We start from the raw sequence: 25,000 nt of genomic DNA, 5'->3' as shown, positions 1-25,000 counted from the left end.
TAGTTTCCTCTCTCACTCTCTCTCTCTAGTATCCTCTCTCACTCTCTCTCTCTTGTTTCCCTCTCTCTCTCTCTCTCTCTCTCTCTCTCTCTCACCCCCTCTCTCTCTTTTTTCCTCTCTCTCTCTCTCTCTCTCTTTTTTCCACTCTCTCTCTAATTGTGCATCCATTCCTCATTTTAAAAACTGCATCCAGGGTTGGCATCACAGTGCCATGCACTTTTAAGGAGCTGTGACTGCCTGTTTCTCTGTGTATTAATATGAATACTGTGGCTGCCTGATTCCCTGTGTATTAATATGAATACTGTGGCTGCCTGATTCCCTGTGTGTTAATATGAATACTGAGGCTGCCTGATTCCCTGTGTGTTAATATGAATACTGTGGCTGCCTGATTCCCTGTGTGTTAATATGAATACTGAGGCTGCCTGATTCCCTGTGTGTTAATCTGAATGCTGTGGCTGCCTGATTCCCTGTGTGTTAATCTGAATGCTGTGGCTGCCTGATTCCCTGTGTGTTAATCTGAATGCTGTGGCTGCCTGATTCCCTGTGTGTTAATCTGAATACTGTGGCTGCCTGATTCCCTGTGTGTTAATCTGAATACTGTGGCTGCCTGATTCCCTGTGTGTTAATATGAATGCTGTGGCTGCCTGATTCCCTGTGTGTTAATATGAATGCTGTGACTGCCTGATTCCCTGTGTGTTAATATGAATACTGTGGCTGCCTGATTCCCTGTGTGTTAATCTGAATGCTGTGGCTGCCTGATTCCCTGTGTGTTAATCTGAATGCTGTGGCTGCCCTGAGGCTAAGGCTGAGTGTTGATAAGGAGATGAATCCCTGAAGAGCCCCTCTCTCGTTGCTCTGCAACCAGCCAAACAGGGCGAGGAGAGAAATTAAAGCTTGCCACTCTTCCTTTCCACTGTCCCTGTGACAGCTCTGTCATTGATAATGTGCCATCGCCTGCCCTCACGGCACATCCCTAATCCATGGCCACTGGTAAAGACTCATTTATTAAGAAATTAAGAGGGCTCGTCTCGTCTCTCCACCACTCTCTCCCCTCTCGCCTCTTAACCCTCCCTTCTGGTCTGGTTGGTCTTCTAAAGTTGTCTTCGTAGGATGGTGACAAGCAGAGTGATTATCAATGAAACATTATTAAACATCACCTCAGGGTGTTTTCTCCTTCTGACAAAGCCCTCATCAGTCACTTGGGTGGATGTCAATCAAGCAGATCAAAAAAAACTTATAGGTCACATGTGTGGATATATCAATCAAACATATCCCTGTGCTGGATTTGGTAAATATTCCTCAAAGTTCGAGGAAATTACCTTGATTATGTGGCTCCTCTTCATGGGGCTGGGAGAGACTGTGGGGCTTCACAGGGCTGCTCGGAGGGAGGGAGGGAGGAGGAGAGGAGGGAGGGAGGGAGGGAGGGAGGTTGAGTATTCAGTAGTGATAAAGGAGGGGCTATAGTCTTTTCAGTAGTGATAAAGGAGGGGCTATAGTCTATTCAGTAGTGAATAAGGAGGGGCTATAGTCTATTCAGTAGTGATAAAGGAGGGCTATAGTCTATTCAGTAGTGAATAGGAGGGGTTATAGTCTATTCAGTAGTGTAAAGGAGGGGCTATAGTCTATTCAGTAGTAAATAAGGAGGGGCTATAGTCTATTCAGTAGAGATAAAGGAGGGGCTATAGTCTATTCGTAGTGATAAAGGAGGGGCTATAGTCTATTCAGTAAGATAAAGGAGGGGCTATAGTCTATTCAGTAGTGATAAAGGAGGGGCTATAGTCTATTCAGTAGAGATAAAGGAGGGGCTATAGTCTATTCAGTAGTGTAAAGGAGGGCTATAGTCTATTCAGTAGAGATAAAGGAGGGGCTATAGCCTATTCAGAGTGAATAAGGAGGGCTATAGTCTATTCAGTGTGATAAAGGAGGGGCTATAGTCTATTCAGTAGTGATAAAGGAGGGGCTATAGTCTATTCAGTAGAGATAAAGGAGGGGCTATAGTCTATTCAGTAGTGATAAAGGAGGGGCTATAGTCTATTCAGTAGTGATAAAGGAGGGGCTATAGTCTATTCAGTAGTGATAAAGGAGGGGCTATAGTCTATTCAGAGTATAAAGGAGGGCTATATCTATTCAGTATGAATAAAGGAGGGCTATAGTCTATTCAGTAGTGATAAAGGAGGGGCTATAGTCTATTCAGTAGTGATAAAGGAGGGGCTATAGTCTATTCAGTAGTGATAAAGGAGGGGCTATAGTCTATTCAGTAGAGATAACGGAGGGGCTATAGTCTATTCAGTAGTGATAAAGGAGGGGCTATAGTCTATTCAGTAGTGATAAAGGAGGGGCTATAGTCTATTCAGTAGTGAATAAGGAGGGGCTATAGACTATTCAGTAGTAAAAAGGAGGGGCTATAGTCTATTCAGTAGTGATAAGGAGGGCTATAGTCTATTCAGTAGTGATAAAGGAGGGGCTATAGTCTATTCAGTAGTGATAAAGGAGGGGCTATAGTCTATTCAGTAGTGATAAAGGAGGGGCTATAGTCTATTCAGTAGTGATAAAGGAGGGGCTATAGTCTATTCAGTAGTGATAAAGGAGGGGCTATAGTCTATTCAGTAGTGATAAAGGAGGGGCTATAGCTATTCAGTATGATAAGGAGGGCTATAGTCTATTCAGTAGTGATAAAGGAGGGGCTATAGTCTATTCAGTAGTGAATAAGGAGGGGATATAGTCTATTCAGTAGTGAATAAGGAGGGGCTATAGTCTATTCAGTAGAGATAAAGGAGGAGCTATAGTCTATTCAGTAGTTATAAAGGAGGGGCTATAGTCTATTCAGTAGTGAATAAGGAGGGGCTATAGTCTATTCAGTAGAGATAAAGGAGGGGCTATAGTCTATTCAGTAGTGATAAAGGAGGGGCTATAGTCTATTCAGTAGTGAATAAGGAGGGGCTATAGTCTATTCAGTAGTTATAAAGGAGGGGCTATAGTCTATTCAGTAGTGATAAAGGAGGGGCTATAGTCTATTCAGTAGTGATAAAGGAGGGGCTATAGACTATTCAGTAGTGAATAAGGAGGGGCTATAGTCTATTCAGTAGAGATAAAGGAGGGGCTATAGTCTATTCAGTAGAGATAAAGGAGGGGCTATAGTCTATCATTAGTGATAACGGAGGGGCTATAGTCTATTCAGTGTGATAAAGGAGGGGCTATAGTCTATTCAGTAGTAATAAGGAGGGGCTATAGTCTATTCAGTAGTGATAAAGGAGGGCTATAGTCTATTCAGTAGTGATAAAGGAGGGGCTATAGTCTATTCATAGAGATAAAGGAGGGGCTATAGTCTATTCAGTAGTGAATAGGGGGGCTATAGACTATTCATAGTGATAAAGGAGGGCTATAGTCTATTCATAGTTATAAGAAGGGGCTATAGACTATTCAGTAGTGAATGGAGGGGCTATAGATCTATTCAGTAGTGATAAAGGAGGGGCTATAGTCTATTAGTAGTAATAAAGGAGGGCTATAGTCTATTCAGTAGTGAAAAGGAGGGGCTATAGTCTATTCAGTAGAGATAAAGGAGGGGCTATAGTCTATTCAGTAGTGAATAAGGAGGGGCTATAGTCTATTCAGTAGTTATAAAGGAGGGGCTATAGTCTATTCAGTAGTGATAAAGGAGGGGCTATAGTCTATTCAGTAGTAATAAAGGAGGGGCTATAGTCTATTCAGTAGTAATAAAGGAGGGGCTATAGTCTATTCAGTAGTGATAAAGGAGGGGCTATAGTCTATTCAGTAGTAATAGGTAGGGCTATAGTCTATTCAACTCCTCTCCACGAAGGGTGATGACGTGTCATAGCAAAGGGTGATGACGTGTCATAGCAAAGGGTGATGACGTGTCATAGCAAAGGGTGATGACGTGTCATAGCAAAGGGTGATGACGTGTCATAGCAAAGGGTGATGACGTGTCATAGCAACGGGTGATGACGTGTCATAGCAAAGGGTGATGACGTGTCATAGCAAAGGGTGATGACGTGTCATAGCAAAGGGTGATGACGTGTCATAGCAAAGGGTGATGACGTGTCATAGCAAAGGGTAATGACGTGTCATAGCAAAGGGTGATGACGTGTCACAGCAAAGGGTGATGACGTGTCATAGCAAAGGGTGATGACGTGTCATAGCAAAGGGTGATGACGTGTCATAGCAAAGGGTGATGACGTGTCATAGCAAAGGGTGATGACGTGTCATAGCAAAGGGTGATGACGTGTCATAGCAAAGGGTGATGACGTGTCATAGCAAAGGGTGATGACGTGTCATAGCAAAGGGTGATGACGTGTCATAGCAAAGGGTGATGACGTGCTTGAAGCAAAATTGGATGTGCTTTTTTTGTTGATCTATGTTTGAGAGGACACATCCACACTTACATAAGAAGAGAGACATTTTTTTTACTGCAATGTTTATTATGTGTTAAAAGAGGCCTCTCACTGTAAAGTCCTGTCTCACTACAGACTCCATCACTGTTTATTATATTTCCTGAGACCTCCACACTAATGATGAAGGCACAAAAACAAGAAAAATATATCTACGTTTTTAATGTGCTTTAGTTTAGATTATTTTTTAAAGATATCTATACTGTTTTTAACGCGAGTTCGTTTATATAATAGTCTTTATTTATTCCACTGTGAGAGTAGATGACCACACAGAGGAAGTTAGAAAAACAAAGAACAGTGTAAGAAAGCTTTAAAGTCTGTTTGTTTAAAGAGGCCTCTTCATGTAACTGGTTGTTTACTCATAGTTCTGCTTCAGGGAAGCATATAAACACGTCTACTGTAAATACTCAGCTACAGCCAGGACATTAACGACGTGAGCAAAGCGAGTCAACGCGCTAGCGGGGAAGTCGTTATATAACGACTCTGATTTTGTTTAGCTACTTCAAGGTGTGAAGACAGACTCCTTCCTCTGATTGGTGTGCCGTAACGTATTGTGTTAATACCATTAAACCTACAGGGACGTTGTACCCACCACGAAAACTAAAGAAGACAGAGAGAGAGAGAGAGAGAGAGAAACAACTGCCTTTTTCCTGAACCGTTTCTTAGGAACAGAAACAATGGAGGCTGGAGTTCAGGACCTCGTATTTCGCATTAAATGTGTTTTCCTTTATTGTTCAGAAGGTGCAGAGTCGTTCGTTCTCAGCCCTCTGCAGAGTTTTGTGGATCACTGAACGGTGGGGAAAGTCATACTAAACCCAGCTAGAATACAGTACAATACAGTGGCTGAGACATCTATCTAAGGCCCCTGGGTGATCCCCTGTCCAACTGGAATACAGTACAGTACAGTACAGTACAGTACAGTACAGTACAGTGGCTGAGGCATCTATCTAAGGCCCTGGGTGATCCCCTGTCCAACTAGAATACAGTACAGTACAGTGGCTGAGGCATCTATCTAAGGGCCCTGGGTGATCCCCTGTCCAACTAGAATACAGTACAGTACAGTGGCTGAGGCATCTATCTAAGGGCCCTGGGTGATCCCCTGTCCAACTAGAATACAGTACAGTACAGTGGCTGAGGCATCTTTCTAAGGGCCCTGAGTGATCCCCTGTCCAACTAGAATACAGTACAGTACAGTGGCTGAGGCATCTATCTAAGGGCCCTGGGTGATCCCCTGTCCAACTAGAATACAGTACAGTACAGTGGCTGAGGCATCTTTCTAAGGGCCCTGAGTGATCCCCTGTCCAACTAGAATACAGTACAGTACAGTGGCTGAGGCATCTATCTAAGGCCCCTGGGTGATCCACTATAGACTATAATATTAACATGTTAAACAGACAAGAGAAGAAGTACCAGTATGTTATATTTGAAAGTGGCACTCATGAACTAAATATATATATATATTTATATTTATATTTATTTATATTTAAATATATTTTATATCTATATTTATATTTATTTATATTTATATATATTTTTTAATATATATATTTATACACTGCTCAACAAAATAAAGGGAACACTGAAACAACACAATGTAACTCCAAGTCAATCACACTTCTGTGAAATCAAACTGTCCACTTAGGAAGCAACACTGATTGACAATAAATTTCACATGCTGTTGTGCAAATGGAATAGACAAAAGGTGGAAATTATAGGCAATTAGCAAGACACCCCCAAAAAAGGAGTGATTCTGCAGGTGGTGACCACAGACCACTTCTCAGTTCCTATGCTTCCTGGCTGATGTTTTGGTCACTTTTGAGTGCTGGCGGTGCTCTCACTCTAGTGGTAGCATGAGACGGAGTCTACAACCCACACAAGTGGCTCAGGTAGTGCAGTTCATCCAGGATGGCACATCAATGCGAGCTGTGGCAAAAAGGTTTGCTGTGTCTGTCAGCGTAGTGTCCAGAGCATGGAGACGCTACCAGGAGACAGGCCAGTACATCAGGAGACGTGGAGGAGGCCGTAGGAGGGCAACAACCCAGCAGCAGGACCGCTACCTCCGCCTTTGTGCAAGGAGGTGCACTGCCAGCGCCCTGCAAAATGACCTCCAGCAGGCCACAAATGTGCATGTGTCTGCTCAAACGGTCAGAAACAGACTCCATGAGGGTGGTATGAGGGCCCGACGTCCACAGGTGGGGGTTGTGCTTACAGCCCAACACCGTGCAGGACGTTTGGCATTTGCCAGAGAACACCAAGATTGGCAAATTCGCCACTAGCGCCCTGTGCTCTTCACAGATGAAAGCAGGTTCACACTGAGCACATGAGCACATGTGACAGACGTGACAGAGTCTGGAGACGCCGTGGAGAACGTTCTGCTGCCTGCAACATCCTCCAGCATGACCGGTTTGGCGATGGGTCAGTCATGGTGTGGGGTGGCATCTCTTTGTGGGGCCGCACAGCCCTCCATGTGCTCGCCAGAGGTAGCCTGACTGCCATTAGGTACCGAGATGAGATCCTCAGACCCCTTGTGAGACCATATGCTGACACATGCACATTTGTGGCCTGCTGGAGGTCATTTTGCAGGGCTCTGGCAGTGCACCTCCTTGCACAAAGGCGGAGGTAGCGGTCCTGCTGCTGGGTTGTTGCCCTCCTACGGCCTCCTCCACGTCTCCTGATGTACTGGCCTGTCTCCTGGTAGCGCCTCCATGCTCTGGACACTACGCTGACAGACACAGCAAACCTTTTTGCCACAGCTCGCATTGATGTGCCATCCTGGATGAACTGCACTACCTGAGCCACTTGTGTGGGTTGCAGACTCCGTCTCATGCTACCACTAGAGTGAGAGCACCGCCAGCATTCAAAAGTGACCAAAACATCAGCCAGGAAGCATAGGAACTGAGAAGTGGTCTGTGGTCACCACCTGCAGAATCACTCCTTTTTTGGGGGTGTCTTGCTAATTGCCTATAATTTCCACCTTTTGTCTATTCCATTTGCACAACAGCATGTGAAATGTATTGTCAATCAGTGTTGCTTCCTAAGTGGACAGTTTGATTTCACAGAAGTGTGATTGACTTGGAGTTACATTGTGTTGTTTCAGTGTTCCCTTTATTTTTTTGAGCAGTGTATATATAATATGTTTTAAAACTGAAATGAACATGGTAGTCCCTGACTGTTTCAGTACATTTCCTTACATTTGCTGTCTCATGAACACACCCCTGTATATTACTGTAGACCTGAGAAAGACTGAACATCCCATCGTGATGTCATGAACCCATGACAAGTAGTGCAGCTACAGTAGGCTGAGGTCTGTTGTTTGGAAGGCGTTTGAATGGAAACCCATGTTTTTCAAAAAAACTCCAGCAAAGTCAAGGGGTTTCATCTCCTTGAAGTTGGTGGCAGCTCAGTTGTCACTTGTTTAAAGTGTCACAAAGCACTTCATGTTAACAGTGTGGCAGCACGGCCGACATGACCTGTCTCCTGACACAGATACATAGACAGACTGTTTTAATGACTGGCTCCCCCTTTCACTCCTGTTGCAGGTTGTTGTATCAACAACGGTCAACGTGGACGGTCACGTCCTGGCGGTGTCAGACAACATGTTTGTCCATAACAACTCCAAGCACGGCAGAAGGGCTCGACGTCTAGACCCTTCTGAAGGTACGGACCCTCCTTATCTCTATCATGGTAGGCACATTCTACATGCCTTTTATTTTGAAATACTCTCTAGTTTCCCTACGAGCACATTCTACATGACTTTTATTTTGAAATACTCTCTAGTTTCCCTACGAGCACATTCTACATGACTTTTATTTTGAAATACTCTCTAGTTTCCCTACGAGCACATTCTACATGACTTTTATTTTGAAATACTCTCTAGTTTCCCTACGAGCACATTCTACATGACTTTTATTTTGAAATACTCTCTAGTTTCCCTACGAGCACATTCTACATGACTTTTATTTTGAAATACTCTCTAGTTTCCCTACGAGCACATTCTACATGACTTTTATTTTGAAATACTCTCTAGTTTCCCTACGAGCACAAGACCTTGAAAAGATGTTGAAAAAGACGTATTTTCATTGTCATGTGGTCGCGAGGGTTAGTTCTTTAGTTCCATATCTGTTTCCTCATGTAGCTTGTCATCTTTAGCTCCTCTGGTAGCTGCTGAGATAAAGAGCCTTCTGGTTTATTTCCTTCAGATCACATCTGTTCCTTTATAGTATCACAACGTAGTTCTCTAATTCTCCATCTCTCATTGTATTTCACTGGTCAATTTCATAAACACATGTATGTAATATTTATAATTATTATTATTATTGCACTGTTTGAAATATGTAGTAAACTCTATTCACAAATGTTTTCAATAGGGCTCTTGCTCAGTGGCTTTCTAAAATAAACCTCAAATCTGCAATTGATTTGTGGTGAGGTCAGGTTTGTTACTGGGTTCTGTAGTGTGAGATCAGGTTGTTACTGGGTTCTGTAGTGTGAGGTCAGGTTGTTACTGGGTTCTGTAGTGTGAGATCAGGTTGTTACTGGGTTCTGTAGTGTGAGGTCAGGTTGTTACTGGGTTCTGTAGTGTGAGATCAGGTTGTTACTGGGTTCTGTAGTGTGAGGTCAGGTTGTTACTGGGTTCTGTAGTGTGAGGTCAGGTTGTTACTGGGTTCTGTAGTGTGAGGTCATGTTGTTACTGGGTTCTGTAGTGTGAGGTCAGGTTGTTACTGGGTTCTGTAGTGTGAGGTCAGGTTGTTACTGGGTTCTGTAGTGTGAGATCAGGTTGTTACTGGGTTCTGTAGTGTGAGTTCAGGTTGTTACTGGGTTCTGTAGTGTGAGGTCAGGTTGTTACTGGGTTCTGTAGTGTGAGTTCAGGTTGTTACTGGGTTCTGTAGTGTGAGTTCAGGTTGTTACTGGGTTCTGTAGTGTGAGGTCAGGTTGTTACTGGGTTCTGTAGTGTGAGGTCAGGTTGTTACTGGGTTCTGTAGTGTGAGATCAGGTTGTTACTGGGTTCTGTAGTGTGAGGTCAGGTTGTTACTGGGTTCTGTAGTGGGAGGTCAGGTTGTTACTGGGTTCTGTAGTGTGAGATCAGGTTGTTACTGGGTTCTGTAGTGTGAGATCAGGTTGTTACTGGGTTCTGTAGTGTGAGGTCAGGTTTGTTACTGGGTTCTGTAGTGTGAGGTCAGGTTGTTACTGGGTTCTGTAGTGTGAGATCAGGTTGTTACTGGGTTCTGTAGTGTGAGGTCAGGTTGTTACTGGGTTCTGTAGTGTGAGAACAGGTTGTTACTGGGTTCTGTAGTGTGAGGTCAGGTTGTTACTGGGTTCTGTAGTGTGAGATCAGGTTGTTACTGGGTTCTGTAGTGTGAGGTCAGGTTGTTACTGGGTTCTGTAGTGTGAGGTCAGGTTGTTACTGGGTTCTGTAGTGTGAGGTCAGGTTGTTACTGGGTTCTGTAGTGTGAGATCAGGTTGTTACTGGGTTCTGTAGTGTGAGGTCAGGTTGTTACTGGGTTCTGTAGTGTGAGATCAGGTTGTTACTGGGTTCTGTAGTGTGAGGTCAGGTTGTTACTGGGTTCTGTAGTGTGAGGTCAGGTTGTTACTGGGTTCTGTAGTGTGAGATCAGGTTGTTACTGGGTTCTGTAGTGTGAGATCAGGTTGTTACTGGGTTCTGTAGTGTGAGGTCAGGTTGTTACTGGGTTCTGTAGTGTGAGATCAGGTTGTTACTGGGTTCTGTAGTGTGAGATCAGGTTGTTACTGGGTTCTGTAGTGTGAGATCAGGTTGTTACTGGGTTCTGTAGTGTGAGGTCAGGTTGTTACTGGGTTCTGTAGTGTGAGGTCAGGTTGTTACTGGGTTCTGTAGTGTGAGATCAGGTTGTTACTGGGTTCTGTAGTGTGAGGTCAGGTTGTTACTGGGTTCTGTAGTGTGAGATCAGGTTGTTACTGGGTTCTGTAGTGTGAGGTCAGGTTGTTACTGGGTTCTGTAGTGTGAGATCAGGGTGTTACTGGGTTCTGTAGTGTGAGGTCAGGTTGTTACTGGGTTCTGTAGTGTGAGGTCAGGTTGTTACTGGGTAGATCATTATAACATCACTACTGTACTGTCGTACTCATCAATGAGACAACCAGCACAGCTGACTCCACATCAAAAGATTGACTGATTGGCTGCTCTGCAGAAAAAGGGGAAAAAGAGAGAAACATTTATTCGTAGCAGCAAAGTCTGGGAAACATAAATGCAGGAAGGACAGAGTCCAACCTTCTGACCTTCCTGCTGGACTCAGTTCTTAAACACTCTGGGAAACGGGACCTTGTCAAACGTATATTAGCTAGTTTTCACTGGCAAGTACAAGTGGCTGGTATGTATAATATTGTGTTACCCAAACCTTTAATAGAGTGTTTTTTGTTGTTGTCTTAATTAGTCAGTAATTATCATAACGCTATCATAACACTGGTGTTTTAATAATGCAACAGGAAAGGCAAAGCAAAGGCGTTATATCAATGAAATGTTCTATATCAACCCCCAAAACTCTGCAGGGGAAGGAAAAGACTGGTTTTTGGGGGGGGGGTTTCTTTACTAATGACAAAACGGGCAGAGAAAGACAATCTAATAATTGACGGTTAGCCCTAAGCTGTGAAGTCGTTACGGTCCGTGACGTATTGTTTGTCTCCCTCTCTCTCTCTCCGTAACCACGGGATAGAAGGCGTGTTTTGCTTAGCAACCGGCTTTAATTAGGGGAGCAATTAAAGAGGTTGAGCCCTTCTCCCTCCTCCTCCCCTCCTCCCCTCCTCCCCCTCCTCTCCTCCTCCCTCCTCCCCTCCTCCCTCCTCCCCTCCTCCTCCTCCTCCTCCTCCTCCCTCCTCCCTCCTCCTCCTCCCCTCCTCCTCCCTCCTCCCTCCTCCCTCCTCCCTCCTCTCCTCCCTCCTCCTCCCCTCCTCCCTCCTCCCTCCTCCCTCCTCTCCTCCCTCCTCTTCACCTCCTCCCCTCCTCCCCTCCTCACCTCCTCACCTCCTCCCTCCTCCCCTCCTCCCCTCCTCCCTCCTCCCCTCCTCCCCCTCCTCCCCTCCTCCCCCTCCTCCCTCCTCCCTCCTCCCCCCTCTACCATCGGTCCTCCCCCCCTGTCTGAGGGGGTCCTGCGGGACAGGGGAACTGGCGTCTGCACAGCCTACTCACCCAACCCAACAACTAGCTCGACCCACCCGACAACTAGCTCACCAACCCAACAACCACTGAAGCATCCCATCTCATCAAAAGGCCCGATGTGCAGCGGAGCTCCTGTCCTGATGAATCTAGATTTGTACTGTTGGTACTCAGATGATCCGTCTCCTAATCTGGATTGATGAATCTAGATGTGTACTGGTGGTACTCAGATGATCCGTCTCCTAATCTGGACTGATGAATCTAGATTTGTACTGGTGGTACTCAGATGATCCGTCTCCTAATCTGGATTGATGAATCTAGATTTGTGCTGGTGGTACTCAGATGATCCGTCTCCTAATCTGGATTGATGAATCTAGATTTGTGCTGGTGGTACTCAGATGATCCGTCTCCTAATCTGGATTGATGAATCTAGATTTGTACTGGTGGTACTCAGATGATCCGTCTCCTAATCTGGAGTGTATCTCCTCCACCTTCCGTTTATTAAGTGAAGACCACACAGATCTATAAAGTGTGTATGGATTGTGTTAGAGGGCAGACATGGCTGGGTAGAATGGTACATTTAGTGAAGAAACAATTCCAAAATTTGAAACGAGGTACAGACAGACGGACGGACGGACGGACGGAAGGACTGTCTGTCTGTCTGTCTGTCTGTCTGTCTGTCTGTCTGTCTGTCTGTCTGTCTGTCTGTCTGTCTGTCTGTCTGTCTGTCTGTCTGTCTGTCTGTCTGTCTGTCTGTCTGTCTGTCTGTCTGTCTGTACCTCGTTTCAAATGTTGGAATTGTTTCTTCACTAAATGTACCATTCTACCCAGCCATGTCTGCCCTCTAACACAATCCAGACAGGCAGACAGGCAGACAGACAGACAGACAGACAGACAGACAGACAGACAGACAGACAGACAGACAGACAGACAGACAGACAGACAGACAGACAGACAGACAGACAGACAGACAGACAGACAGACAGACAGACAGACAGACAGACAGACAGACAGACAGACAGACAGGCAGACAGACAGTGATCAGCAGCAGGATATACAGTCATAAGGTATAGTCCATGTTAACTAAGCTTAAGATTGGCTACAACGTCTGTACAGGAATACCTATATACTGTGTTAATCTTCTGTCTCACTAATACAACCTACTATCTCCAATTTAAACACCAGCTGAATATAATGTATTCCAGTTGATGGTAAAGTAATTTCCTCCACCCCCCCTTACTCTCTCACCTCCACGTGTTCCTCAGTTCATAAATGAGCCTGTAGTCGTCAGTAAGAGGTGTGTAAAGAGCGTCTCAGCGATCCTCGTCTGTGTCTACTCTCTACCGTGTGTGTGTGTGTCGTACTCAGCGACCCGGCTCTCTCCTCCAGGCCTGCAGCGTGGATCTGATTTGCATGCCAAGTGGCTGTAACGCTGTTAGGTTGATGCAATAAAGACAAGCGGATCCAGGCTGCAAGGCTTTAGCCAGTAAAGAGGAGCAGATGGCTGTAAGAGAGGTAAAAGGCATAATCCCATCAGCAGCAGTATCAACCTGCCATCTGGAGACCACCAGCACAATTACAAGACATTTTTAGCAGGAAGAACAAAGGAAGTCCTCAGTACGTACAGCACAGCAGGCAAGATGAGACCTGTTGGAGTGTCTCAATACTGGAGGGATGAGGAGGAAGGTGACTAAAGTCTGTGTTCCAAATGACACTCTATTTCATATGAAGGGCACTACTACCCCATAGGCCCTGGTCAAAAGTAGGGCACTACATAGTGCCATTTGGGGTGTACACTAACACAGTGCCATGTTGCCTTGGAAAGAGTGCTGATTAGAGCTTCACACTGCGAGGCAGGAGCTGAACGCAGAGAGAAGTACGAACCCAACGCCTTTGTTCAGTAAACAAGACACAGGGGGACGTGGGGAGGGGAGCTGGGAGGCCTGGTAGGTTGTGGGTAGTCAGCACCAGACACAGGGGGGCGTGGGGAGGTGAGCCAGGAGGCCTGGTAGGTTGTGGGTAGTCAGCACCAGACACAGGGGGACGTGGGGAGGTGAGCCAGGAGGCCTGGTAGGTTGTGGGTAGTCAACACCAGACACAGGGGGACGTGGGGAGGTGAGCCGGGAGGCCTGGTAGGTTGTGGGTAGTCAACACCAGACACAGGGGGACGTGGGGAGGTGAGCCAGGAGTCCTGGTAGGTTGTGGGTAGTCAGCACCAGACACAGGGGGACGTGGGGAGGTGAGCCAGGAGGCCTGGTAGGTTGTGGGTAGTCAGCACCAGACACAGGGGGACGTGGGGAGGTGAGCCAGGAGGCCTGGTAGGTTGTGGGTAGTCAACACCAGACACAGGGGGACGTGGGGAGGGGAGCCGGGAGGCCTGGTAGGTTGTGGGTAGTCAACACCAGACACAGGGGGACGTGGGGAGGTGAGCCAGGAGTCCTGGTAGGTTGTGGGTAGTCAGCACCAGACACAGGGGGACGTGGGGAGGTGAGCCGGGAGGCCTGGTAGGTTGCGGGTAGTCAACACCAGAAACAGGGGGACGTGGGGAGGTGAGCCAGGAGGCCTGGTAGGTTGTGGGTAGTCAGCACCAGACACAGGGGGACGTGGGGAGGTGAGCCAGGAGGCCTGGTAGGTTGTGGGTAGTCAGCACCAGACACAGGGGGACGTGGGGAGGTGAGCCGGCAGGCCTGGTAGGTTGTGGGTAGTCAGCACCAGACACAGGGGGACGTGGGGAGGTGAGCCGGGAGGCCTGGTAGGTTGTGGGTAGTCAGCACCAGACACAGGGGGACGTGGGGAGGTGAGCCGGGAGGCCTGGTAGGTTGTGGGTAGTCAACACCAGACACAGGGGGACGTGGGGAGGTGAGCCGGGAGGCCTGGTAGGTTGTGGGTAGTCAGCACCAGGCACAGGGGGACGTGGGGAGGTGAGCCGGGAGGCCTGGTAGGTTGTGGGTAGTCAACACCAGACACAGGGGGACGTGGGGAGGTGAGCCGGGAGGCCTGGTAGGTTGTGGGTAGTCAACACCAGACACAGGGGGACGTGGGGAGGGGAGCCGGGAGGCCTGGTAGTTTGTGGGTAGTCAGCACCAGACACAGGGGGACGTGGGGAGGTGAGCCGGGAGGCCTGGTATGTTGTGGGTAGTCAGCACCAGACACAGGGGGACGTGGGGAGGTGAGCCAGGAGGCCTGGTAGGTTGTGGGTAGTCAGCACCAGACACAGGGGGACGTGGGGAGGGGAGCTGGGAGGCCTGGTAGGTTGTGGGTAGTCAGCACCAGACACAGGGGGACGTGGGGAGGTGAGCCGGGAGGCCTGGTAGGTTGTGGGTAGTCAACACCAGACACAGGGGGACGTGGGGAGGGGAGCTGGGAGGCCTGGTAGGTTGTGGGTAGTCAGCACCAGACACAGGGGGACGTGGGGAGGTGAGCCAGGAGTCCTGGTAGGTTGTGGGTAGTCAACACCAGACACAGGGGGACGTGGGGAGGTGAGCCAGGAGTCCTGGTAGGTTGTGGGTAGTCAACACCAGACACAGGGGGACGTGGGGAGGTGAGCCGGGAGGCCTGGTAGGTTATGGGTAGTCAACACCAGACACAGGGGGACGTGGGGAGGTGAGCCAGGAGGCCTGGTAGGTTGTGGGTAGTCAGCACCAGACACAGGGGGACGTGGGGAGGTGAGCCGGCAGGCCTGGTAGGTTGTGGGTAGTCAGCACCAGACACAGGGGGACGTGGGGAGGTGAGCCGGGAGGCCTGGTAGGTTGTGGGTAGTCAGCACCAGACACAGGGGGACGTGGGGAGGTGAGCCGGGAGGCCTGGTAGGTTGTGGGTAGTCAGCACCAGACACAGGGGGACGTGGGGAGGTGAGCCGGGAGGCCTGGTAGGTTGTGGGTAGTCAACACCAGACACAGGGGGACGTGGGGAGGTGAGCCGGGAGGCCTGGTAGGTTGTGGGTAGTCAACACCAGACACAGGGGGACGTGGGGAGGTGACCTGGTAGGTTGTGGGTAGTCAACACCAGACACAGGGGGACGTGGGGAGGTGAGCCGGGAGGCCTGGTAGGTTGTGGGTAGTCAACACCAGACACAGGGGGACGTGGGGAGGGGAGCTGGGAGGCCTGGTAGGTTGTGGGTAGTCAGCACCAGACACAGGGGGACGTGGGGAGGTGAGCCGGGAGGCCTGGTAGGTTATGGGTAGTCAACACCAGACACAGGGGGACGTGGGGAGGGGAGCTGGGAGGCCTGGTAGGTTGTGGGTAGTCAGCACCAGACACAGGGGGACGTGGGGAGGTGAGCCAGGAGTCCTGGTAGGTTGTGGGTAGTCAACACCAGACACAGGGGGACGTGGGGAGGTGAGCCAGGAGGCCTGGTAGGTTGTGGGTAGTCATCACCAGACACAGGGGGACGTGGGGAGGTGAGCCAGGAGGCCTGGTAGGTTGTGGGTAGTCAGCACCAGACACAGGGGGACGTGGGGAGGTGAGCCAGGAGGCCTGGTAGGTTGTGGGTAGTCAACACCAGACACAGGGGGACGTGGGGAGGTGAGCCAGGAGGCCTGGTAGGTTGTGGGTAGTCAGCACCAGACACAGGGGGACGTGGGGAGGTGAGCCGGGAGGCCTGGTAGGTTGTGGGTAGTCAGCACCAGACACAGGGGGACGTGTGGAGGTGAGCCGGGAGGCCTGGTAGGTTGTGGGTAGTCAGCACCAGACACAGGGGGACGTGGGGAGGTGAGCCAGGAGGCCTGGTAGGTTGTGGGTAGTCAACACCAGACACAGGGGGACGTGGGGAGGTGAGCCAGGAGGCCTGGTATGTTGTGGGTAGTCAGCACCAGACACAGGGGGACGTGGGGAGGTGAGCCAGGAGGCCTGGTATGTTGTGGGTAGTCAGCACCAGACACAGGGGGACGTGGGGAGGTGAGCCGGGAGGCCTGGTAGGTTGTGGGTAGTCAGCACCAGACACAGGGGGACGTGGGGAGGTGAGCCGGCAGGCCTGGTAGGTTGTGGGTAGTCAGCACCAGACACAGGGGGACGTGGGGAGGTGAGCCGGGAGGCCTGGTAGGTTGTGGGTAGTCAGCACCAGACACAGGGGGACGTGGGGAGGTGAGCCGGGAGGCCTGGTAGGTTGTGGGTAGTCAACACCAGACACAGGGGGACGTGGGGAGGTGAGCCGGGAGGCCTGGTAGGTTGTGGGTAGTCAACACCAGACACAGGGGGACGTGGGGAGGTGACCTGGTAGGTTGTGGGTAGTCAACACCAGACACAGGGGGACGTGGGGAGGTGAGCCGGGAGGCCTGGTAGGTTGTGGGTAGTCAACACCAGACACAGGGGGACGTGGGGAGGGGAGCCGGGAGGCCTGGTAGGTTGTGGTTAGTCAGCACCAGACACAGGGGGACGTGGGGAGGTGAGCCAGGAGGCCTGGTAGGTTGTGGGTAGTCAACACCAGACACAGGGGGACGTGGGGAGGTGAGCCAGGAGGCCTGGTAGGTTGTGGGTAGTCAGCACCAGACACAGGGGGACGTGGGGAGGTGAGCCGGGAGGCCTGGTAGGTTGTGGGTAGTCAGCACCAGACACAGGGGGACGTGGGGAGGTGAGCCGGCAGGCCTGGTAGGTTGTGGGTAGTCAGCACCAGACACAGGTGGACGTGGGGAGGTGAGCCGGGAGGCCTGGTAGGTTGTGGGTAGTCAGCACCAGACACAGGGGGACGTGGGGAGGTGAGCCGGGAGGCCTGGTAGGTTGTGGGTAGTCAACACCAGACACAGGGGGACGTGGGGAGGTGAGCCGGGAGGCCTGGTAGGTTGTGGGTAGTCAACACCAGACACAGGGGGACGTGGGGAGGTGACCTGGTAGGTTGTGGGTAGTCAACACCAGACACAGGGGGACGTGGGGAGGTGAGCCGGGAGGCCTGGTAGGTTGTGGGTAGTCAACACCAGACACAGGGGGACGTGGGGAGGTGAGCCGGGAGGCCTGGTAGGTTGTGGGTAGTCAACACCAGACACAGGGGGACGTGGGGAGGGGAGCTGGGAGGCCTGGTAGGTTGTGGGTAGTCAACACCAGACACAGGGGGACGTGGGGAGGTGACCTGGTAGGTTGTGGGTAGTCAACACCAGACACAGGGGGACGTGGGGAGGTGAGCCGGGAGGCCTGGTAGGTTGTGGGTAGTCAACACCAGACACAGGGGGACGTGGGGAGGTGAGCCGGGAGGCCTGGTAGGTTGTGGGTAGTCAACACCAGACACAGGGGGACGTGGGGAGGTGACCTGGTAGGTTGTGGGTAGTCAACACCAGACACAGGGGGACGTGGGGAGGTGAGCCGGGAGGCCTGGTAGGTTGTGGGTAGTCAACACCAGACACAGGGGGACGTGGGGAGGGGAGCCGGGAGGCCTGGTAGGTTGTGGGTAGTCAGCACCAGACACAGGGGGACGTGGGGAGGTGAGCCAGGAGGCCTGGTAGGTTGTGGGTAGTCAACACCAGACACAGGGGGACGTGGGGAGGTGAGCCAGGAGGCCTGGTAGGTTGTGGGTAGTCAGCACCAGACACAGGGGGACGTGGGGAGGTGAGCCAGGAGGCCTGGTAGGTTGTGGGTAGTCAGCACCAGACACAGGGGGACGTGGGGAGGTGAGCCGGCAGGCCTGGTAGGTTGTGGGTAGTCAGCACCAGACACAGGTGGACGTGGGGAGGTGAGCCGGGAGGCCTGGTAGGTTGTGGGTAGTCAGCACCAGACACAGGGGGACGTGGGGAGGTGAGCCGGGAGGCCTGGTAGGTTGTGGGTAGTCAACACCAGACACAGGGGGACGTGGGGAGGTGACCTGGTAGGTTGTGGGTAGTCAACACCAGACACAGGGGGACGTGGGGAGGTGAGCCGGGAGGCCTGGTAGGTTGTGGGTAGTCAACACCAGACACAGGGGGACGTGGGGAGGTGAGCCGGGAGGCCTGGTAGGTTGTGGGTAGTCAACACCAGACACAGGGGGACGTGGGGAGGGGAGCCGGGAGGCCTGGTAGGTTGTGGGTAGTCAGCACCAGACACAGGGGGACGTGGGGAGGTGAGCCGGGAGGCCTGGTAGGTTGTGGGTAGTCAACACCAGACACAGGGGGACGTGGGGAGGTGAGCCGGGAGGCCTGGTAGGTTGTGGGTAGTCAACACCAGACACAGGGGGACGTGGGGAGGTGAGCCGGGAGGCCTGGTAGGTTGTGGGTAGTCAACACCAGACACAGGGGGACGTGGGGAGGTGAGCCGGGAGGCCTGGTAGGTTGTGGGTAGTCAGCACCAGACACAGGGGGACGTGGGGAGGTGAGCCGGGAGGCCTGGTAGGTTGTGGGTAGTCAGCACCAGACGCAGGGGGACGTGGGGAGGTGAGCCGGCAGGCCTGGTAGGTTGTGGGTAGTCAACACCAGACACAGGGCGACGTGGGGAGGTGAGCCGGGAGGCCTGGTAGGTTGTGGGTAGTCAACACCAGACACAGGGGGACGCGGGGAGGTGAGCCGGGAGGCCTGGTAGGTTGTGGGTAGTCAGTATCAAATCTTTCTCTCGGCTCTCTCTCTTCCTCTCTTGGATCCTTGTTGACCGTCCACTTGAAGCACAACAAAGCCAGAGATTCGCTGGAGTGTGACAAGTGATGTTGAGATAAGACACATGCAGGCGCCGGACCGCTTCCAGAAGACTTGGCATTATGAGAAAAATCACCAGAGAGCTGGCAAGCAGGGAGGAAGTGATGTGTTAGTCGTTAGTTAGTCATTAGTTAGTCGTTAGTTAGTCATTAGTTAGTCGTTAGTTAGTTATTAGTTAGTCATTAGTTAGTCGTTAGTTAGTTGTTAGTTAGTCGTTGGTTAGTCATTAGTTAGCCGTTAGTTAGTCATTAGTTAGTTGTTTGTTAGTCATTAGTTAGTCGTTTGTTAGGCATTAGTTAGTTGTTAGTTAGTCATTAGTTAGTTGTTAGTTAGTCGTTAGTTAGTTGTTAGTTAGTCATTAGTTAGTTTTTTGTTAGTCATTAGTTAGTTGTTTGTTAGTCATTAGTAAGTCGTTTGTTAGGCATTAGTTCGTTGTTAGTTAGTCGTTAGTTAGTCGTTAGTTAGTCATTAGTTAGTTGTTTGTTAGTCATTAGTTAGTTGTTAGTTAGTCATTAGTTAGCCATTAGTTGTTTGTTAGTCATTAGTTAGTCGTTTGTTAGGCATTAGTTAGTTGTTAGTTAGTCATTAGTTAGTCGTTAGTTAGTCGTTAGTTAGTCATTAGTTAGTTGTTTGCTAGTCATTAGTTAGTCGTTAGTTAGTCATTCGTTAGTTGTTTGTTAGTCATTAGTTAGTTGTTTGTTAGTCATTAGTTAGTCGTTTGTTAGTCATTAGTTAGTTGTTGGTTAGTCATTAGTTAGTCGTTTGTTAGTCATTAGTTAGTCGTTTGTTAGTCATTAGTTAGTCGTTTGTTAGTCATTAGTTAGTTGTTGGTTAGTCATTAGTTAGTCGTTTGTTAGTCATTAGTTAGTCGTTAGTTAGTCGTTAGTTAGTCATTAGTTAGTCGTTAGTTAGTCGTTAGTTAGTCATTAGTTAGTCATTAGTTAGTCGTTAGTTAGTCATTAGTTAGTCATTAGTTAGTCGTTAGCTAGTGAATAATACAATAAAATATCCCACAACTGACATAAAAATGTAGAGGAAAACATTTGATGAATATTGTTTCATATATTTTATACTAAATATAGGTCCTTTAGGATTTCTAAATAATATTTACAAAATTAATAAAACAATCCGACTATTTAGAATAATGCTAAGTTGTACCTAGCCTGGTATTCCTGTATGTTGGGTGAACTTGGCTTCAGAACAGCCTTTCTAGCCTGGTATTCCTGTATGTTGGGTGAACTTGGCTTCAGAACAGCCTACCTAGCCTGGTATTCCTGTATGTTGGGTGAACTTGGCTTCAGAACAGCCTACCTAGCCTGGTATTCCTGTATGTTGGGTGAACTTGGCTTCAGAACATCCTTCCCCAGACTGGTCCTGTTCCAGCCCGTCCGTCTCCCCGTCTCTCTCTCTCGCTGGCTGGCTGCGTACGTCTGCTCTCTCCAATTTCCATCATCTGCTTGAGGGCATTGTGCACGTATATCATTAGATGGCTAACGCTGTCTGTGTAATTTGGTTCGCCATGCTCCCCATTGAACACATGTCCCCCCCCCCCTTCTATATGTGCATTGAAAATGTATGCAAATCACGGGCAGAATGGAGGTGGCTCATGTACGGCTCGGTTTAGAGCAACCCTGGCCCCCCAGCATCGGCCCCCCAGCCTCGGCCCCCGTCTCTCCCGTCTCCACGCTAGGCACCAACGGGGGAAGCATTGCGAAATTCGAGTCGGTGTGTGTGTGTGTGTGTGTGTGTGTGTGTGTGTGTGTGTGTGTGTGTGTGTGTGTGTGTGTGTGTGTGTGTGTGTGTGTGTGTGTGTGTATGTGTGTGTGTGTGTGTGTGTGAGTGTGTGTGTGGCTGTCTGAAGCCCCAGCTGCCAGCCAGCCCCTCCTGTGCCTCTGCTCTGCCCAGTCCACCCCCCACCCCATCCCCACCCAGCTTCTTCTCCCTAACCCCCCCACCTGCCTCCCTTTAGCCCCCCAACAACCCCCCACCAAAACCCTCCCTCCCTCCCTCCCTCCCTCCCTCCCTCCCTCCCTCCCTCCCTCTCACCTACAGATAGTACATTTGTTTCCTGTAATTTTTGGTGAATTATTTGCTATAATTGGCTTCGCTGATGAAGGTCAGTCCCTTTGAGGAGTCTTGTCTGTCTTTAGAGAGTTGATGCTTTTTCAAACGCTCCTGCCTGCAATTAAGAAAAGCAAATGTCACTCGCAAGCCTCAGAAATGAAAATTTGTATGAACTTATTAGCATGGAGTCAACAGTGCCAGTTAAGGGCAGCTCTCTCTCTCTCTCTCTCTCTCTCTCTCTCTCTCTCTCTCTCTCTCTCTCTCTCTCTCTCTCTCGCTCTCTCCCTCCCTATCTCTCTCTCTCTCCCCTCCTCCCTTCCTCCTTCCCGTGGTGGTGTGTGTGTGTGCTGTGGGCTCATGGCCCCTCTGCTACACAGGGAGATGCTCGTGGAATGAGCAAATACAACCTCGGCTGGTCCAACATTAAAGCAAACAAAGACTGGAGCCTTGTCTGGAGTGTAGAACACAACAATACCTAATGGTGATTAACCTGGCTGGCTGACAGAGAGCTAGCTGAGGGAAAGAGAGGGGCAAATCAATGCATGATGGCAATGATTATACAGACACATTATTGATCATATATAATTATAACCCATTATTATTTTATCAGTATTTTATCATTTATATTTTTATTAACAGATATATTTTAAAAAATCCACATATTTTTTTTTAACATACATTAGTTTTTCTGCTGCTTTTATATAAACTGAATTACAATATTGCAATGATAGAAACATTGGTGTTACTGTGGTAGCTATTATAAACTCAGACATCTTAGCTATAACAATGATGTTACATTGGTACAGGATGATAGCTGGTATAAACTCAGACATCTCAGCTATAACAATGATGTTACATTGGTACAGGATGATAGCTGGTATAAACTCAGACATCTTAGTTATAACAAGGATGTTACATTGGTACAGGATGATAGCTGGTATAAACTCAGACATCTTAGCTATAACAAGGATGTTACATTGGTACAGGATGATAGCTGGTATAAACTCAGACATCTTAGTTATAACTACCCCAATTACACTAAAAGGTACTACAGATTACAAAACATCCCTTTGTGAATTATTTACAAGGCTTTATGGCTTTACAGTTAAAAGCACCTTTCTGTTGTCTCTCCTTCTATCCGCGAACAACAACAATAAGAGAGATGGACAGAAAAATATAAATAAACATTTAAAATGAAGAAGCAGTTAATGTAGAGGGTGGAGGAGTGAGAACGGGGGAGGAAATCCATTACTGTTAGTCACCTCCCTCCCATTGACCATTTAGCAACAGGAAATAGAGCAGGAGAACTGAGCGTTAATAGACAAAGTGTACATCTTTATAGTATCTTGTCTCTTTGTAGCAGAATCTGCATTCAGAATCCTCATCAAAGCGAGACCAGAGAAAGTCTGGGTGTAGAAGAAGGTGTGATAAAAGAGAGAACATTGCAACGGGGGGCTGGGACGCTCTCTGTCCCTGACTGTTTGCCTCAGTGATGGCTACTGGTGGTCCGGAGCTTGCTAGCACTCCTGTAACGCTTCTGACATTTTTTCAATATTAACTACCAGTCAAACGTTTTAGAGCACCTACTTGATTAGAGTTTTTTTACATTTTATTTTTTACTATTTTCTACATTGTAGAATAATAGTAAAGACATCGAAACTATGAAATAACACATTGCAATTATGTAGTAACCAAAAAAGTGTTAAACAAATTAAAATATATTTTATAATCGAAATTCTTCAAATAGCCACCCTTTGCCTTGATAACAGCTTTGCAAACTCTTGGCAGTCTCTCAACCAGCTTCATTAGGTAGTCACCTGGAATGCATTTCAATTAACAGGTGTGCCTTCTTAAAAGTTACTTCGTGGGGGGGGGGGGGTTATAGAGGGGGGGGGGGGGGGGGGGGGTTATAGAGAAGATAGCCCTATATGGTAAAAGACCAAGTCCATATTATAGCAAGAACAGCTCAAATAAGCTTGGAAAAACGACAGTCCATCATTACTTTAAGACATTACTTTAAGACATGATTTAAGCCCACTAGAAAGTGTGTGCCCTCAGGCTTGGAGGGAAGCAAAAGTCGTTCAGCTACCTAAGAATAGTAAATCCCCCTTTACTGGCTCAAATAGCCGACCAATCAGCCTGTTACCAACCCTTAGTAACCTTTTGGAAAAAATAGTGTTTGACCAGATTCAATGCTATTTCACAGTAAACAAATTGACAACAGACTTTCAGCACGCTTATAGAGAAGGACAAAAAGCACTTGCACAAATGAGTGATGATTGGCTTAGAGAAATTGATGACAAAAAGATTGTGAGGGCTGTTTTGTTAGACTTCAGTGCGGCCTTGGACATTACCCATCATGGTCTGCTGCTGGTAAAACTTATGTGTTATGGCTTTACACCCCCTGCTATATTGTGGATAAATAGTTACCTGTCTAACAGAACACAGAGGGTGTTCTTTAGTGGAAGCCTCTCCAACATAATCCAGGTAGAATCAGGAGTTCCCCAGGGCAGCTGTTTAGGCCCTTTACTTTTTACAATCTTTACTAACGACATGAGGAAAGCCAGAGTGTCTATGTATGTGGATGACTCAACACTATACACGTCAGCTACTACAGCGACTGAAATGACTGCAACACTCAACAAAGAGCTGCAGTTAGTTTCAGAGTGGGTGGCAAGGAACACGTTAGTCCTAAATATTTCTAAAACTAAAATCATTGTATTTGGGACAAATCATTCACTAAACCCTAAACCTCAACTAAATCTTGTAATAAATAATGTGGAATTTGAGCAAGTTGAGGTGACTAAACTGCTTGGAGTAACCCTGGATTGTAAACTGTCATGGTCAAAACATATTGATGCAGTAGTAGCTAAGATGGGGAGAAGTCTGTCTATAATAAAGCGATGCTCTGCCTTCTTAACAGCACTATCAACAAGGCAGGTCATACAGGCCCTAGTTTTGTCGCACCTGGACTACTGTTCAGTGGTCTGGTCAGGTGCCACAAAAAAGGACTTAGGAAAATTGCAATTGGCTCAGAACAGGGCAGCACGGCTGGCTCTTGGATGTACACAGAGAGCTAATATTAGTAATATGCATGTCAATCTCTCCTGGATGAAAGTGGAGAGATTGACTTCATCACTGCTTGTATTAATGAGAGGTATTGACATGTTGAATGCACCGAGCTGTCTGTTTGAACTACTGGCGCACAGCTCAGACACCCATGCATACCTCACAAGACATGCCACCAGAGGTCTCTTCACAGTCCCCAAGTCCAGAACAGACTATGGGAGGCACACAGTACTACATAGAGCCATGACTACATGGAACTCTATTCCACATCAAGTAACTGACGCAAGCAGTAAAATTAGATTTAAAAAACAGATAAAAATACAAGCTGTCATTAAGGCAAAGGGTGGCTATTTGAAAAATCTCAAATATACAATATATTTTGATTTCTTTAACACTTGTTTTGGTTACCATATGATTCCGTATGTGTTATTTCATAGTTATGATGTCTTCACAATTATTTCTACAAAGTAGAAAGTAGTAAAAATAAAGAAAAAACCCTTGAATGAGTAGGTGTTGTAAAACTTTGGACCGGTAGTGTACATGTTCCAGAGACGTGCGTCAGCCGGCTTGAACGCCGGAGGCCTGGAGATGCTAGACGTGTTTATGTTAATTAACTGTCTTTCGCAATGACAATAACCGGCGGACAGAAATGTCATGACCTCCACAGCCCTAGTAACAGCCCTAGTAACAGCCCTAGTAACAGCCCTAGTAACAGCCCTAGTAACAGCCATATTTACCCTGACACACCGTTTGCT

At 48.4% G+C, this 25,000-nt stretch overlaps 1 protein-coding gene across 1 annotated transcript in view; it reads left to right on the top strand.

The window, feature by feature from the left end:
* LOC120066970 (transcription factor COE3-like) overlaps positions 1–25,000 on the top strand; it is a 147,398-nt gene that overhangs the window by 45,629 nt on the left and 76,769 nt on the right. Inside the window, exon 2 of the mRNA XM_039018308.1 lies at positions 7,946–8,063. Coding sequence (XP_038874236.1) covers positions 7,946–8,063 — 118 coding nt within the window. The remainder of the gene's footprint in view (positions 1–7,945; positions 8,064–25,000) is intronic.

The sequence above is a fragment of the Salvelinus namaycush genome, chromosome 22 (genome assembly GCF_016432855.1).
Source record: "Salvelinus namaycush isolate Seneca chromosome 22, SaNama_1.0, whole genome shotgun sequence".
NCBI classification, from domain to species: Eukaryota; Metazoa; Chordata; class Actinopteri; order Salmoniformes; family Salmonidae; genus Salvelinus; species Salvelinus namaycush.
This window is presented reverse-complemented; position numbering and strand designations above follow the sequence as displayed.